Source organism: Panthera tigris, chromosome C1 (genome assembly GCF_018350195.1).
Source record: "Panthera tigris isolate Pti1 chromosome C1, P.tigris_Pti1_mat1.1, whole genome shotgun sequence".
Taxonomy (NCBI): domain Eukaryota; kingdom Metazoa; phylum Chordata; class Mammalia; order Carnivora; family Felidae; genus Panthera; species Panthera tigris.
This window is the reverse complement of record NC_056667.1, coordinates 24,559,266-24,576,363: the sequence shown is the minus strand read 5'-3', so window position 1 is coordinate 24,576,363 and position 17,098 is coordinate 24,559,266. Positions and strand designations below refer to the sequence as shown.

The 17,098-nt window shown below is 46.2% G+C and overlaps 1 protein-coding gene across 2 annotated transcripts; it reads left to right on the top strand.

Annotated features, from left to right (window-relative positions):
* Nucleotides 1-244: 244 nt before the first annotated feature.
* SYNC (syncoilin, intermediate filament protein) lies at nt 245-17,084 on the top strand. 2 transcript variants are annotated; one of them, XM_042996322.1, is made up of 5 exons: nt 245-363; nt 5,661-6,801; nt 13,346-13,470; nt 13,648-13,724; nt 15,275-15,331. In XM_042996322.1, the coding sequence occupies exons 1-5, from the start codon at nt 311-313 to the stop codon at nt 15,283-15,285; spliced, it is 1,407 nt and encodes a 468-aa protein (XP_042852256.1). In that variant the 5' UTR covers nt 245-310; the 3' UTR covers nt 15,286-15,331. The 2 variants fall into 2 exon arrangements, with proteins under 2 accessions (XP_042852256.1, XP_042852257.1); XM_042996323.1 differs by lacking the exon at nt 13,648-13,724 and having other exon boundaries at nt 15,275-17,084.
* Nucleotides 17,085-17,098: the final 14 nt, after the last annotated feature.

Genomic DNA, 17,098 nt, shown 5'->3' with positions numbered 1-17,098 from the left:
GCCCCCACCCCACCCCCCTTCAGCTGGGACCCTTGGAAGGAATGAGTGGAGAGAAAGAAGGTTCGGGAAGATCTCAGGGCCCGCGGGTTTGGGAGACGCCGATCGGCCACCCCCCACCTCCGCCCCCGGCCGCGCGGCCCGCTCCCTCCTCCCGCGGGCGGGAGCTGGGGCCAAGTGGGCGCGCCCGGCCCGGGGCGGGCGGGATCCGGTGTCGGCGGCAGCTGCCAGTGCGGCGGGCGCGGGCGCGGAGCGAGCGGCCGGCGGGGCCGGCTATTAATAACGCGGCCGCCCAGCCCGGGGTCGCGCAGCCATGGCCAGCCCGGAGCCCCGGCTCGATGGGGACGGCGCCGCCCAGGCCGCGAGGTAGGACCGCGCAGGGCCCGAGTCGCCGCGCTGGGGGGAGGGGGCGCTGGACGAGTCCCCCGCGATCACCTTTCGCCTGGCTGGGGGTGGTGGGCCAGCCGGGGTGCGGCGCGGGCACTGGGCGGAGCCACCGGCCAAGGGAGATGGGGGAGGCCCGGGGTCCCGGCACCTCCGTTTGTCTGTGGTTTTTTATAGCGCCCCCCCCCTCCCCTCCGGGGCTGGGTGACGATTAACCCTTTCAGACTGGTGGGCATCCACCGGCAAATGCCACTGGGCCGGAGTGGCCAAGGACGCTACTAGCTTTCTTTCATTCCTCACCCCAAATGCGACTGGAGATGGAGGCCTCCAGTTGCTGAATTCGCTGTGTGGAAGGGACTTGGTGCAAGGTTGGGCAGCTGCCAGCTTGGAGTTAAGAGCCTGTTCTGGCAGCTTGCTCTCTCCGGTCTGAGGCCTGGAATGGGGGGTGGGGAGGGTCTTAGGAGGGCCTTGGTCTTTGGCCCCCCCCCCCCCCCCCGGAGAGAAGGCCCGCCCTCAACCATCCACTCTGTCAGCTTACCACTGGTGACGGGGAAAGGGCTGTGGCTCAGGGATTTGGGGCCACTAGGGAGTATTTCTGCCCCAGGTCAGACCATAGCCCCGAAGAGGTGAAGGTGCAAACACACACACCCCACACCCCTCGCTGTCACACACAGCACAAAGCTGAGTACAGTTTTGCACATACAGTCCCCTGTGCTGCCATATGCATATACAGATACACACAGAGTCAGACACACACCAACTCATGCCTGCAGCATGTCACAGACACTCCTTGTCACAGACACTCCTTGCCACAGCCTCGATGTGCAGAGTGGGAGCTGCTGGAGTCCTCTAGGGCCAGGGTCAGAGTGGCAGAGGGAGGCTGCTTGGAGTCCAAGGAAGCCTGAGGTCAGGGGCCCCAGCTGAGCCGGCTCCCTTGCCCCTCGACCTCCCATACCCTATTTTCCTCAGCCCCTTAGAGAGAGGCAGCTGTGTGAGGGCAGCACTGAGCAGAGGCCTGGCACTGGGGGGGGGGGGGGGGGGGGGCAACAGAGGCAACAACAGTGTGTGATAAGGGCGCTGCCTGGGAGTCAGGTGGCCGGGGTTCTACTTCCAGCTTTGCCACTTGACTTTGGGCAAAGTTTCCTCCTTGGATCTGAGTTGGTTTCTTGCCTGCCTTCCTTCTACAGAGCCCCACCCTGGGATACACAGAGAATGAGAACTGTACTTGTCCTTAGGAAATGGACTCTCAGGGGACACGGACACGCTCACTGCTGTAATAGCACTAAGTGCAAAGATGAGCTGCACACAAAGTGCCTTGAGAACGCAATAATGGGTTTGTCTGCGAAATGCTTCACAGGGGAGATGAGTGGGGCTTGAAAGACGAATAGAAATTTACGAGTAGGTAAATAAGTATATATATATATATATATATATATTTTAACTTTTTATAATTAAAAAATTTTAATGTTTATTTTTGAGAGAGACAGAGTGTGAGCAGGGAAGGGGCAGAGAGAGAGGGAGACCCAGAATCCGAAGCAGGCTGCAGGCTCCTAGCGGTCAGCACAGAGCCCAATGCGGGGCTCAAACCCACGAACTGTGAGATCATGACCTGAGCTGAAGTCAGATGCTTAACCAACTGAGCCACCCAGGCACCTCCCCCCCTTTTTTAAGTTTATTTATTTTTACAGAGAGAAAGAGAGTAGGGAAGGGGCAGAGAGAGAGGGAGACACAGAATCTGAAGCAGGCTCCAGGCTCTGAGCTGGCAGCACAGAGCCCGACGTGGGGCTCGAACTCAGGAACCGTGAGGTCATGACCTGAGCCAAAGTCGGATGCCTAACCAACTGGGGCTTAACCAACCCAGGCACCTCTAAATAAGTATATTTTGAATGCTATGTGCCAAGCTCTGTTGGACCTGCTGTAGCTTTGTACCTGTTTTAGAACTCATGCCTGTTCTGGGAACAGAGTGATAAAAGGAGCACCGTCCAGCTTTGGAGCCAGATGCCATCTTCTCCAGCCTCTACCACTTACAAGTTGTGGAACCTTGAGTGAGTTCTTTACTCAGTGCTCTGGTTTCCTCATCTACAAAATGGGGGTAACAGATGAGCATCATATACATGAGTATTCATGTAAAATACTTGGAATACTGCCTTGAACACAGTTACGTCATTCCAGGGTGGAGAACTCAGCAGGAGCCTGTGAGGGCCGTCTGCTGGGAAAGCAGGGGCTCTGTTCAGGATCAAGGTGGGTCTGGCCGGCTGAGCAGGTGCATCCTTTCTGGTGCTACGAGCTCTACCTTTCCAGGTGGTGCAGGATTGTTCTCTCATCAGATGGTGTACAAGGAGCTGTATTTTCTGAGCTGGATTCTTTAGACATAGTGGGCTAGGAGTAGGAGGTGTAAAAGTGTTAACACATGCTCTGGGTGGGCGGAGGCGGGTAGTGTGAGATGAGCCTGGAAAGGTATGTTGGGGCCACATCTTTAAGGGCTTTGAGTCTATGCTAAGCAGCTGGCTATTTGTGCATGAAGTGATGTGACACGGTTATGTTCTAGTGAGCTGTGGCACTGTAGGCAATAGGCTGGCATGAGAAGGAAGAATGCCCGTTACAAGGCTGGCACATGAGTGCAGGTATGCGATGACTTGGAGTAGGGCCCTGGCAAGGGGATGAGGAGGAGGTGGAGACTGGAGACTTTCTGAGATAGGTCAGTTCTCAGTGAGTTGGCTATGTGGGGGAGGAAAAGAGCTGTTTAAAGATTATTTGCCTCAAAAATAGAACTACCCTACGATGCAGCAATTGCACTGTTAGGTATTTACCCAAAGGGGACAAAATGTAGATTCAAAGGGGTACATGTTTTTATTGTACAAAGATTCAAAGGGGTACAGGCACCCCAATGTTATAATTTGTTATTGTTATCAACAATAGCCAAACGGTGGAGAGAGCCCAGATGTCCATCAACTGATGAATGGGTGAAGAAGATGTGGTATATATATGCAATGGAATATTACTCAGCCGTCAAAAAGAATGAAATCTTGCCATTTGCAGTGACATGGATGGAGCTAGAATGTATTACGCTAAATGAAATAAGTCCATCAGAGAAAGACAAATACCATATGATTTCACTCATGTGGAATTTAAGAGACAAAACAGATGAACATATGGGAGGCAGGGAACGAAAAGAGAGGGAACAAATCATAAGAGACTCTTAATGATAGAGGACGAACTATGGGCTGATGGAGGGAGGGGGGATGGGCCAGATGGGTGATGGGTATTAAGGAGGGCGCTTGTTGTGATGAGCACTGGCTGTTGTGGGTAAGTGATGAATCACTGAGTTCTACTCCAGAAACCAATAGTGTACTGTATGTTAACTAACTAAAATTTAAATTAAAAAAAAAGAAGGGGGGGGGTAGATTATTTGCCTCATCAACCTGCTGTATGGGGATGTGCTTCTCTGAGCTGGAGAATACAGGTATAGTGAGCCCAGGGAGAAGGATAATTTGGGAAAAGTTGAGTTTGAGGTGCTAGGTGACACCAGGTGAGAGAGATCAGTCTTTGTGGTAAAGTGATGGGAACAGACAGGGTGATGGTTGAGGCTGCCTTCAAGCTTTTAGATTTCGGTGCAGGTGCTTGGGTTGCATGAAGCCAGTGATGTCTGGGGCCTGGTGAAGCCACACTTGTGGCTTCCAGAGGGCCACCATGAGACACAGAATGGGGAGCCAGGGACTCCTGGGGTGCTAGAGAGGAAGACAGAGTGAGGACACAACGATTTAGAATAAAAGTAATCTGTAGTGGGAACTTGGAGCTGATATCTAGAGCTTAAAACCTGGACACAAGTCGGCCGTTTCAAGACAGATGACTTCACTGATACATGGGGCTTTTCATTTATGCTTTATATCTAAAATAAGTTTCTTGTAAGCTACACTCACATTTAACTTGTTTTATAACTGGTGCTCATGGAGTAGGAGTTTCCTTGAGCAAATTACTTAATCTCTTTTCACCTCAGTTTCCTGATCTGTAAAATGGGGATAATAAGTATGACTACCTCATAAAAATGTTATGAGGATTAAATGAATTGGTATACGTAAATCATTCAGAACTGAGCCTGAATGATATTAGATTCAGATATTAGGACCTTTTTAAGTGTAATTTATTGTTATTATTTCCGTGGTATTTTATATTTTCAAAGAATTGCCCAGAGATCCAAGGTAGGTAAGATGAATTGAAACAGGAAGGACCAAAGCCATTTGAAGGCCAGAGAAGCAGGAGAATATTCCTTAACAGGAGCTGGTTAAATTAGCAGGCAACTGGCAGCTGGGTTAAGGAACCTCTCTGTCAGAATCACAGAATCTGAATTCAAGAGCCTTTGACAGGCCAGAGGATGGGCCAATTCTAACAAGATGAATGTTTTTACAGGAACAAGAGATGTGGTTTAAAAGCACTCAGTGTGAGGGGCACCTGGGTAGCTCAGTCGGTTTAGCATCTGACTTCAGCTCAGGTCATGATCTCGCAGTGAGTTCGAGCCCCACATCGGGCTCTGTGCTGCCAGCTCAGAGCCTGGAGCCTGCTTTGGACTCTGTGTCTCTCTCTTTCTCTGCTCCTCCCCTGTTCGTGCTCTGTCTCTCTCAAAAATAAGTAAACATTAAAAAAGTTAGGAAAATAAAAGTACTCAGTGTGAGACAGTCTTAAAGGCCTTTAGTCAAACTCAGCATTTGCCAGTATGATTGAGCTGCCCTCTATTGGCAATATTGGCCTTATCAACAGAAACATACTGTCCAGAGCTCAGAACATACCTGGATACTGTTTCCAATACCCACCCCCAAGGGACAGTGACAGTTTGGAGCTGAGTCAGAAAGAAGTGACCCAAACGAGGAGGGCACTGGACACTTTGGCATGCATGGAATAATCGAAAGATGTTAGTTTTCCTTAGGTGTTTAAAGAACTTGGCATGGGAAAGTAGTTAGATTTGTCTGATTCCAGAAAGAGGAACCAAGTCCAGGTAAAAAATTGCAGAGAAGGTTTTACTTCAACACTAGAATTTTCTTATGACAGTGGAACGATGTGAGCTTCCTGGCCTTAAAGGTATGTAAGCAGAGGCTAGACGCTGACGTCATGGGGATGTTGTCAGGGGATCTGAGCCATGGGTGTATGGGGGTAGGCTGACGGAGGGGGAAGGAGTAGACAAGTGCCCTCTGAGATGTGAGAGGCCGAAAAAAGCCCAATGGCTCCCGTCGGGAACCATCCCGGGATTGTGGCTGCCCTCTGACTTTAAGTCATTTCTCCTGCAGAGAAACAAGAACGGAAGCCAGTTCTTCTCTCGAAGAGAACTCTGAATCCCCGCGTGAGGTGGGGACTTTGAACCCAGAAGTTACTCTGTCTTTGGAGGGGACCTTGAACTTAGAGGACATTCTCTACCTGGGGGACACAGGTGACCTCGATGAGACACTCTACGTGGAAGAGACGGAGAAGCCTGAGGAGGCACTGTATATCGAGGAGACCAGGCAACCAGGGGAGGCCCTGGAGATGGACGAGCCTATGAAGCCAGAGGAGATACTATATGTGGACGAGCCCACGCAGCCAGGAAAGACCACAAGCCCAGAGCAGACCAGTTCCGGGGGAGAGAGGGTCACGAGCGAGGAGAAACCCAGCCCTGAGGAGAGCCTCCAAGCCGGGCCTAGTCCCAGCACAGACAACCTGAGCATAGAGGACCTGGAATTACTAGAGGAGCGTTTCCAGCAATGTGTCCAAGCTGTGGCCCAGCTGGAAGAGGAGAGGGATCGGCTCATCCACGAGCTGGTGTTGCTCCGGGAACCAGCCCTGCAGGAGGTGCAGCAGGTCCATCAGGACATCCTGGCCGCCTACAAACTGCACGCCCAAGCAGAGCTGGAGAGGGACGGGCTGAGGGAGGAGATCCGGCTGGTCAAGCAGAAGCTGTTCAAGGTGACGAAGGAATGCGTGGCCTGCCAATACCAGCTCAAGTGCCGCCGGCAGGACGTGGCCCAGTTTGCCGATCTCCGGCAAGCGCTGACCACACGGGCAGCCCAGCTCTCGGAGGAACTGGCCCAGCTCCGGGACGCCTATCAGAAGCAGAAGGAGCAGTTACGGCAACAACTGGAAGCACCTCCCAGCCAGAGGGACGGGCACTTTCTCCAGGAGAGCCGGCGGCTCTCTGCCCAGTTTGAGAACCTCATGGCAGAGAGCCGCCAAGGCCTGGAGGAAGAGTATGAGCCTCAGCTGCTGCGGCTCCTGGAGAGGAAAGAAGCTGCGGCCAAAGCGCTGCAGAAAACCCAGGCCGAGATCCAGGGGATGAAGGAGGCTCTGAGACCCCTGCAAGCAGAGGCCCGGCAGCTCCAGCTGCAGAACAGGAACCTGGAGGACCAGATCTTGCTCGTGAGGCAGAAACGAGATGAGGAGGTGCAGCAGTACAGGGTAGGCCCCCTGGGCACGGACAGTTAGCCTGGGGCAGGAAAAGGTGACCGGAGTCACAGGTCTCGCGGCCACTTTGAAGGAGGCCCTCCTACATGCGGGAGGACCCGCTTACTCCTCGGGGCGGCCGCTCCTTTACTCCGCTCTTCATCCCACCAGGTTAGGCCGGCGCTCCCGGCTGAGAATGTAGGCGGCGCCCTGACACCGACCGTCACCCGGTCCTCTCGTTAAGCCTCCAAATCAAGTGTTCTCACTTTCATAGATGAGGAAACAGGCTCAGCGAGCTGGTGGTCTATGAACCCTGGCCTGGCCAATTGTGAACGTTTCCGTGCACTTTCCATGGCAGTTTTCCAATTCTTGGTGAATCATGCTTGGGTGCAGGGAGCAAGAGGGGGATGAGGCGAGGTGGGATTTTCATTCTCTCCCTCCCTGCACATTCACCCTCAAGTCCCACCTAGCTGATCTCTGCCTTGGAGCTTCCCAGTTTTCAAACTGGGACGAGGGGCGCCTGGCTGGCTTGGTTCAGTAGAGCGTGTGACTCTTGATCTCAAGGTCATGAGTTTGAGCCCCATGTTGGGCACAGAGATTACTTAAAACAAAACAAAGCAAAAACTGGGATGAAATCTATGAAGCTCTATTCCTCATTTTCCTTCTTTGTGCATTATCACCATTTCACTTGTATTCCAGTTACTTCTGATTAAGTGTGAGCCAGTTCTAATCCCTTTATAGAACAGGGTGGGATATAAATACAAAGTAAAAACACAATTTTGTCTCTCTCCCACGGACTGTGAGCTTTCAGAAGGAAGGGAGCATTGCTTTACTTTTTTCTGCCACTCGGGCTCAGAGGACATCAGTTAAATGCTGACTGAAGGGCTGCTGGCCACTATGAGGGGACCACGATGTGGTGGTTCCTTTCAGAGCAGTATTTTCATCTTTTGAAATACATGTTCCTTTAGCTTAAAAAGTTCCAGAGATTCTGATCCATCCTTCAAGGAACATATCCTCTGTTGAAAATGGCTGTATTCACTTCACTCAAAATTTTGTCAAGCTTTCTGTAGTTTGTATTATGAAAGCAATCCCCTCCCCCACTGCAGCTTTTTAATTGGTTCAGTCTAGTGAAAGAGGATCTTTTTATTTTTTTGGCATAAAATGTATCCTTAAGTTGTACTCAGACAGACATTACATTAATAATTGTAATCCAGGGGAAAGAGCAGCATGTGATTTAAGAGAGGTACAGGTAAGAGTGCTATACGATAATGAAATTATTTTTAGTCATCCATTAAATCAGACAACACTCCATGGAAGAAGTGGTGTTGAGCTAGGTATTAAAATATAGGCAAGATCTAGACCAGTGCTATCCCAAAGAAATATGCAAGACATAATATAATTTAAACCTTTATAATAGCCATATTAAAGAAATTTAAAAAAATAGGTGAGAGTAGTTTTAATATATATATTAACTCAACATCTGCAACCTGGCTGCATATGACAGGTGAAAAATTGAAAGGTGAGTTGAACTGTAAAGGTAGGTTGGGGCAGATCATTTTGGGCTTTTTTTTTTTTTTTAAATTAGAGTGAGTGTGTGAGCTGGGAAGGGGGGCAGAGAGAGAGAATCTTAAGCAAGCTCCACACTCAGTGTGGAGCCAGACGTGGGGCTCAATCCCACAACCCTGGGATCATGACCTGAGCCAAAATGAAGAGTTGGGTACTCAATTGACTGAGCCACCCAGGCGCCCCAGGTCATGTCAGGACTCAGAAATCCAAACTAGGGAGTTTGGATTTCATTCAGTACTCAGTTACATCAGTAAAGGTATTTAATCAAGCGAGTAACATAATTGCTTCTCTACTTTTAGAAAAAGTACGGGTGGCAGTGTGTAAAATGGGCTGGAGACCTAGAAGCTAGGGGACTAATCAGGAAGCTACTATAGGTAAGAGGAACCAATGTGGGAATACAAGGAAGGGGAAGGATGCAAGAACAAATGCAGGATAATGTGGCCACTGAATGAAGGGGGCAGGGGTGAGAAGTCACAGAGGGTGTCAAGATTTCAGACAAGCCTAACTGGGACAGTGGTACCATCAACAGGAAATCCTCTGGAGGAGTTTTTGGACATAGTATTAGGGTTGTAGAATTGCCCCCGCCCCCCACCCGCCCGCGATTTTCATCACTGCGCTGGATTTCAGATTTGCTGATTGGTACAGCTTTCCCAAGATCATTCTAAGAAAAATACTCTTGATGGATGTCTCCTATTGCTTTGTCATAAAGTAGCAATCAAGGTCCTAGTAAGCAAATTCTGCTTTGTGAAATGGCTTCCCAGACTTGTTTGCCAAAGGTCACTTACGGCATCTGACTACTTTTCAAGGGTGCACTTCACTCTTGCAGTTGTACACTCTGCCTCTTTCATCACCATCATCTATTCATTCAACAAATATTTTCTACGCCTGCTTACCATGTGCCAGGCAGTGAACTATGTGCTGGCAGAAGAGATGAGATGAGAAATGGGGGAGAGGGGTAGTTTCTGACCTCAAATAGTTTATAGTCCAGGAAGGATACCAGATATAATGAACATATTGCGTAAAATCAAAGACACTTGATTTTAAGATGCACCCTGATCTGAAATGTTAAAATGTGAAAGCCATAGAATCAGTGAAATCATTAATATTCTTCAAGTGATAAACACTATAACAGTAGTAGGAATAAGGCACTGTACCAATGAAGTACGTATAATTACCCCTGCCTGGGGACACGGAGGGGAAATTTCACAAGAGTTAACAATAGCTACCGTGTACTTGTAGTTTTTTACACGTATTAATACATTTAATCCTTACCTTTCTGTGCGATAGCTATAAATTACTGTCACTGTATGAAAAATGAGAAAACAGAAACCAGACAGACAAGTCAAATCATTTGTTCAGGAAGTGACAGGAGGATTCTGACCCTGTGCAATCTAGCCCAAGTTCACATTCAACTTCCACAAGGTGTTTGAACTAAGCCTTGGAGAATAAATTTGTTGGGTAGACATGGGAAAGAGGCATTCCAGGCAGAGGGAATGACTTACACAAAAGCATGAAAACATAAAAAGACATGTTAAGAGAAGTGCGCTCAGTATGGCTGGATCCTAAGAATGTGACTAGATAGATGTGGCTGTAGTGGTAGATTGGGACCAGACTGAAGGATTTTCCATAGTCTTCAAGTCAGTGGTTTTCTTTTTTTTTTTTTTTTTTTTTCAGTGGTTTTCAAAAAAAAGGTTTTCTCCAAAGCCACAGACCCTTTCCCCCAAACACAACTTGATATAGAATGCCAGCATGTAAAACAGGTAAAAGTGAGCTACTTTCTGAGGCAAGGGCACTTCCATATGGCTTTCTCCTGGGGTTTCATGGAAAACAGTTTGAGGACCACTGAAGAGCTCCACAGACAAGACGGCAACAACGCAGTTGTAAAGTATGAGTTTTCTTTAAATTTTTTTTTTTTTAACGTTTATTTATTTTTGAGACAGAGAGAGACACAGCATGAACGGGGGAGGGTCAGAGAGAGGGAGACACAGAATCTGAAACAGGCTACAGGCTCTAAGCTATCAGCACAGAGCCCGACATGGGGCTCGAACTCACGGACCGCGAGATCATGACCTGAGCCAAAGTCGGCCGCCCAACCGACTGAGCCACCCAGGCGCCCCAAGAAAACTTATGAGTTTTCTAAGCCAGTGGCAAATCCTGGCTCACTTCCTGTCTGGGAAACTTTGGACCAATGACTTCACCAGTGACTCTGTTTCTTCACTGTAAAATGGGATTAGTAATAATACACATCATAAGGCTGTTGGAAAGAATGAATTAATCTTTGTAAAGTACTTGCGCATAGGCACATACTTTTAAAAATGGTGGCATGTAGGATGGATTGAAGGAGCCTGGAAAGACCACTTAAGCCTTATGAGGGAGAGATCATGTGAGATATGTGAAGTAAAATATTTGGGTAGGATTTGGGGACTGGTGCAGTGGGTGGTGTGAGGAATTTGCTGAGAATGGTCTCCAAGTTTTTAGATGAAATTGGTAGGTCGTGAATGCGGAATTATAGAATGTTTACTATCTACGTGCTTCACATCCAGCATTACGTGCAGGGTGCTGGACAGGAACCTACAAGCTGGGAGTTACACAAGAAGAAAAAAGATAAATGGTAATGTAATATAGCAGATGCTGTTTAGGTGACAGAAATGGCAGGAGTAAAGACACAGAGATCTGTGAATTTGTCAGGCTAGAGCAGCAGGCTAGAACCAAGAATCATGCAGGCCACAGATGTCATTTACAATTTTCTAGTAGCCACATTAAAAAAAAAAAAAAAAAGTAAGAAACAGGTGAAACTAGTATTTTATTTAACTCTGCATATAAAAATATTTCAACATTCAGTCAATATCAAAATTTGAGGTATTTTACAATGTTTTATATGCCAAGTCTTAAAAATCTGTGTAGCTTATACTTAGGTACATGTGGATTCAGATTAGCTGAATTTCCAGTACTTACTAGCTACATGTGACTAGTCGTGGCCTCCCTGCTACACAGTGCAGGCTAGAGGAAAATGTCCATCTGAAAGCGCAGTGGAGGTTCTAATTAGAGGTAGGGGTCAGACTGAAGGGGGTCTGAATGCCAGACTCAAGAGGTGGAAAGTCTTTGAAAGACGAACACGATAAAGCAGTTTTAGAAAGTTAATCTCGTGGTGCTACATGATTAAGACCGGCTTAACGCCAGTCAGGGTAGCAATATTTGTTTCATTTTGTAACGTTGCTCCTCCTGGTCAGTTTATCATTGATGGTACAGACTGTCTTCCCAAGCGTGTACTTTTAGGTCTCACCAAAATACAGCTTTGCTAGATGTCGAAAGGAGGCTTGGGGAATTGGGGCGCAGAGGTTTGCGGGTGCTTCCCTCCAGAAGACAGACTTAGATGGCAAAACCGCATCTCTGTGTGGCACCAAAGTATGGCTAAGGCACTAAAAAAAGGCCTTTTGACAAGGTTGACCAAAGTCGAAATTCAGCCAGAGTATCAAACGCTGCAGAATGATGTGCCATAGGTATATGAAGGATGACTTAGAGAACAAATTATTTAGATCCTTCTAATAACAGCATGTACCTAAACTGGATTCCTGGCTCATCATTCTTCAAAATCTGAGGTGAAGTCATTACCCCTTTAAAACAGGCCTTTCAGCTGCAACCTTCCCTTCCCATCTCCCTCATGCTTCCTAAGGATCCACGCCAGCTACCAACTATGCCAGAGACGGATTTGCTGACATCTTCCTTACCTCACTCCTCAGGCATTAATCCTGGGCAGAGACAGTTTACAGAATATATCCTGTTTGGTTTGGGCAGAATGGGAAACGGACAATCATCTTAAGGCTCCTGAAGGCCTCTGGGGCATAGCTTCTTCATCTTCCAACTTAGCACTTTGGAACAAATTCAGTCTTTTTGTGTAACAAGTACAGTATAAGGAAATTAACAACTAGGATAGCCAACATCCTAATAAAGCATCTATTTGCATATGATGTTACAGAAGTACCGGGCAGAGCTATTTTGGACTTCAAGGAGGTTCAAATACAAAACTTGTGTTTAGTCTTTCCTGTAAACAACTGGACTTCCAATAGTTTTAACTCTCTTAGAACTACATTTAATAGCCAAGAATAAGTGGGGCGCCTAGGTGGCTCAGTCAGTTAAGTGTCCAACTCTTGACCTTGGCTCAGGCCATGATCTCATAGGTCGTGGGTTCAAGCCCCATGGCAGGCTGTGCTGATGGTGTGAGGCCTGCTTGGGATTGTCTCACCTTCCCTCTGCCCCTCCCCTGCTTGTGCTGTATCTCTCTCAAAATTTTGGCTCAGGCCATTACCTTATGGTTTGTTGGTTTGAGCCCTGCATCAGGCTCCGTGCCGACAGTACACAGCCCGTTTGGGATTCTCTCTCCCCTTCTCAGTCTGCTCCTCCCACACACTCTCTCTCAAAATAAACAAACAAAAAAATAGTTAAGAATAACTGCATACAAAGACTTGATTTTTTTTCCAAAGTAGGCTCCACACCCAACGTGGGGCTTGAACTCACAACCCCAAGATCAAGAGTCGCATGCTATACCAAGTCAGCCAGGCACCCCCAAGACTTGGTTTCTTTTAAATTGCTTTAAGTTGCAGGATGATGTAAAAACTGATTATCCTGATAGAAATAAACTTGCACAAAGCCAGAGGTCCATAAAACTCTCAGCACACCGCCTACAGGACCACAACTCTCCCCAACACTTCTTAAAACTGCAAAACAAACAAACAAAAAACCATCTGAGCACCCACCCACCCTTTGTAGGATTCTATTAAGCAGTAGTCTGCCAGTATAGACAAGACTCCTTTCTGGTCACCATTTTCCTAAGCAGGATTACTTTGTCCCAACATTTCTTTGAACCAGTTTCTCAAACTATACTGGCGTGAAGATTAAACAACATCTAAGAAAGTGCTTTATAAACTATAACGGACAATGCCAGTTTTTTTATTGTTCTGCTCACTAGAGATGTTCTTGACCCTCTCACCTGCAGGAACAGCTGGAGGAAATGGAAGAACGACAAAGGCGGTTAAGGAATGGGGTACAACTCCAGCAACAGAAGAACAAAGAGATAGAGCAGCTAAGGATCAGCCTCGCCGAAGAGCTCTCAACTTATAAGTCAGTTTTTGCTGCTATTCAGATCTTAACTGACACCGGCTGAGGGGATGGTGGGGAGGGAGATGTTGCTCAGGGGAAATTTCACTTAACATGGAAAAGCAAAACAATGACTTGGGAAATGATTTCCAAACTGTGCTCATCCAGGACAAATGGAAAATGGCTTTCTTTTTTTTAAAGGGCTATGCTATCCAAGAGCCTGGGACAGGCTAACGCTCCCACTTCTCAGACAGGTGGAATCGAGACACAGTCTCAAGGTGATCCTTGAGGGTACAAGAGTGGTGTTTGCCTTGTTGCTGCTTTCCTAACTTAACAATACTAATGCCTGAAAAAAAAAAAAAAAGTGTGTCAAATGACAAGTCAGTTAGGAATAACACATACCTCCAGACTGCCCGATTTAAGCATTCAGCAGTCACTTGGAATGTTTCTGTTTCTAGCAGGACTCAAAATATGCCCTAATTATCACTGGGAATTCTGTAAGAGGATGACACATCTAGGGGCTCTGTGCATCACTTTCCTTGGCCTATTCTACCCCATCAGCTATTCATAAAGTTTCCTTAGAATAGCATGGGGCGCCTGGGTGGCTCAGTCGGTTAAGCGTCCGACTTCGGCTCAGGTCACGATCTCGCGGTCCACGGGTTCGAGCCCCGTGTCGGGCTCTGGGCTGATGGCTCAGAGCCTGGAGCCTGTTTCCGATTCTGTGTTTCCCTCTCTCTCTGCCCCTCCCCCGTTCATGCTGTGTCTCTCTCTGAAAAATAAATAAACGTTAAAAAAAAAAAATTAAAAAAAAATTTTTTAATAAAAAAAAAAATAGCAGAGAAGACAGTTATGCTACCTAATTCAGACTATGACAAAGGAGGCCAGAAGGCTAAATATGGAAGTTAAAACAAAAACAAAAAACTCAAGTAGGTTTTAGCCTGAGGGACAGAATTTATTTTTAAAGTTTATTTTGAGTGACAGACAGCAAGCAGGGGAGGGGCAGAGAGAGAGGGAGAGAGAGAATCCCAAGCAGACTATGCACTGGCAGCACAGTGCTGGACACGGGTCTCAAACTCACTGTTAGATCATGAGCCAAATCAAGAGTCGTATGCTTAACCGACTGAGCCACCTAGGTGCCCCACGATTATTGCTTAATATGTGAAACAAGCAACACGCCTATCCATTGATTTCTTTATATACTAATATGTTCTTATATTCCTGATAAAATCCTAGATTCTCTTGGATAAAGACATTAAGGATAAAAAAGGTCTATGTTAAGTTGTATACTAGACAGATGCCCATAAATTTAATTCTTACTTTCTAGCTAGTCTTGTGTCTTAGATACAAACTCACAAATAACAGTTATAACCAATACTTTTCGTAACTTACTAGCATTTTCTTTTACCATGTTTTACCTAGGAGTAACTGATTACGCTTATTGTTTGGGAGATTAGAGAACCTTGTAATTGAGGAAAATGGTATGTTAAACACCTTTGTGTGGATCAGATTAAAAGTACAATAGGGAAGGAAAGGGCAACGACTCATCTTAAGAATTTCAGTCATTGTTAACACCCATGCAAGGTTAACCTGGCTAGTCCGTCCCATCACCACCACATAGGTTACCATTCATTCAGTCTTGCAGGTAAGAGGCACCCTAATAGGCATTTGGAGGGAAATGCATTCCTAATCATATGTAAATCACACTCTAGCAATCTCTCCCCAACTTAGCCCGCACTAAGTAAACTTCGGAAGTTGTGATGAACTTTATGCTGTATTATTTCAAGTTGCACAAAATATAAACTTATTTTTTCTTTTCTCAACTTTACAGGGGCTGTTTAGAAACATATGGCCAAATCTGCAATCCAGAAACAGCAACACAAAACTTCTTAGCAAAGGATCACTAAGTACCCTCTGGACATACTTTTTTTCCAGAGAAGGGAGTGCCAGGGACTTGGCAAGCAATTCACCCTGGGAAAGTTACAAATACAGGCTGACCTGTTTAGAAAGATTCTAAGGCTGGCTGGAGGCAGAACACCATCAGTCAAGGCTTAGGTGGAGTCTATTTCATAGGCTGCTGGTACCAAGCTAAATGCACTTAGCAACGGAAAAAGAAGCCTTCTGTTCTCCAGCAGCAACCCCCACGTGCAGAGTAAAGGATGGATGTATGGACACACTTTAGTGTTGTGAAGAATGTATCTTGCCTTGTGTTGACCCAAAACAAAAACCTTTTTTGGAGCACAGGTAGGGTCAAAAAGGCAGCCGATTTTCATTATATGGGTTTACAATTTGAATTCTTTTGTGCCATGAGTGTTAGACTTTAAAATGAATCCTTTTACAAAGTTTAAGTCTGTGCAGACTCATACAGTTTACTCCTAATTGTGTGAAGATAATTTTCGCTATACTCTAAAAGAACTACTGACTTGGAAAAGAGGAACCAATCCAGATTTGAACCTAAAGGTTAAGAATACTCAGATTTTCCCAAAGACTGTGTCTCATGAAAATGATTCTGGGTCAGAGTGATCTACTCAGTTCAATTGAGTGCCTGGCAAAGAACCAGGCATTTTATCTGGTTATGGTACTTGGTGATAAAGGCTTTCAAGAGCCTATTATTTCTAACCTCTAAGTACAGACCCCAGTGAAAAATATACTGGGGAGATTCAACCTCTCTATGGGAAAAGGTTCAAACACCTTTTCCAAATTTAAAATTTGCCTTAAATGCTCTCTGCCACATTGCCTTTGACAGTCTTGCAAGTCCATGTAGTTCTCTAGAGAGACTTCAAAAAGATGTGATTTTATCAAAGACTAATCCTGTGCCTCTCGGGTTTAGCGTTTTATGTCTTGCACTTTCCCTGGGAAGGAGTGAACCTCTTTTCTCTAGCTCCGGGTCTATTATATTTAATTCTGCTCTTGATAGTCAAAGACCAGAGACAATTACTGTCCTCTGAACAACCCTTCGAGAAGCCAGACTGGTGTTTGATGAATGTTATGTACTAAATAAAACCCATCAGCATGGGGTTACGTAGAAAAGCAATTTATTCCATTATAAGCACTTACACAGTTAGTCATGGAGAGTAACAGGCCTGCTGGTGAAACAGGTCACCCAAAATAGAGATGGTACCAAACTAGTGGTCAAGGACTAACTCCTTTAAAAAAAAAAAAAAAAAAAGCAACTCTTATCCAGGATTAATTTAATTTTAAAAACAAATACAAGCTATCAATTCACTCTTCTCAACTCAACTGGACAGTCTACCTGTGGTATAACTGTCAGGTAAAAACATACATCTTTACAACTTGGTGGTCCCAAGTTTTTTAAAAAAACCATTTCACAGAAAGGAAAGAAATATGAAAACAGCTCAAGAAATACACTAACAAGCAAAAATATATGGGGAAAGAGGAACACATAGGTTTGACTTAACTGAAGAAACAGGGGAGACTGGTCTACATAGGAAAATGTGCATCCTGGAAAGTCAGGTGTGAAGATTTCAGAAGAGGAATTTATAGGACTTGAATCTCCCCCATTTCCTGAATAAAAATGACATCGTGTGGTATTTATACTCCATGGCTCAGACACCTACCTCACTTGGCTCTATTCCTTCCTCACTTTAGCCTTAACTTAAAGGAGTCTGAAAAACTTGGGGATACAGCCTAAGAA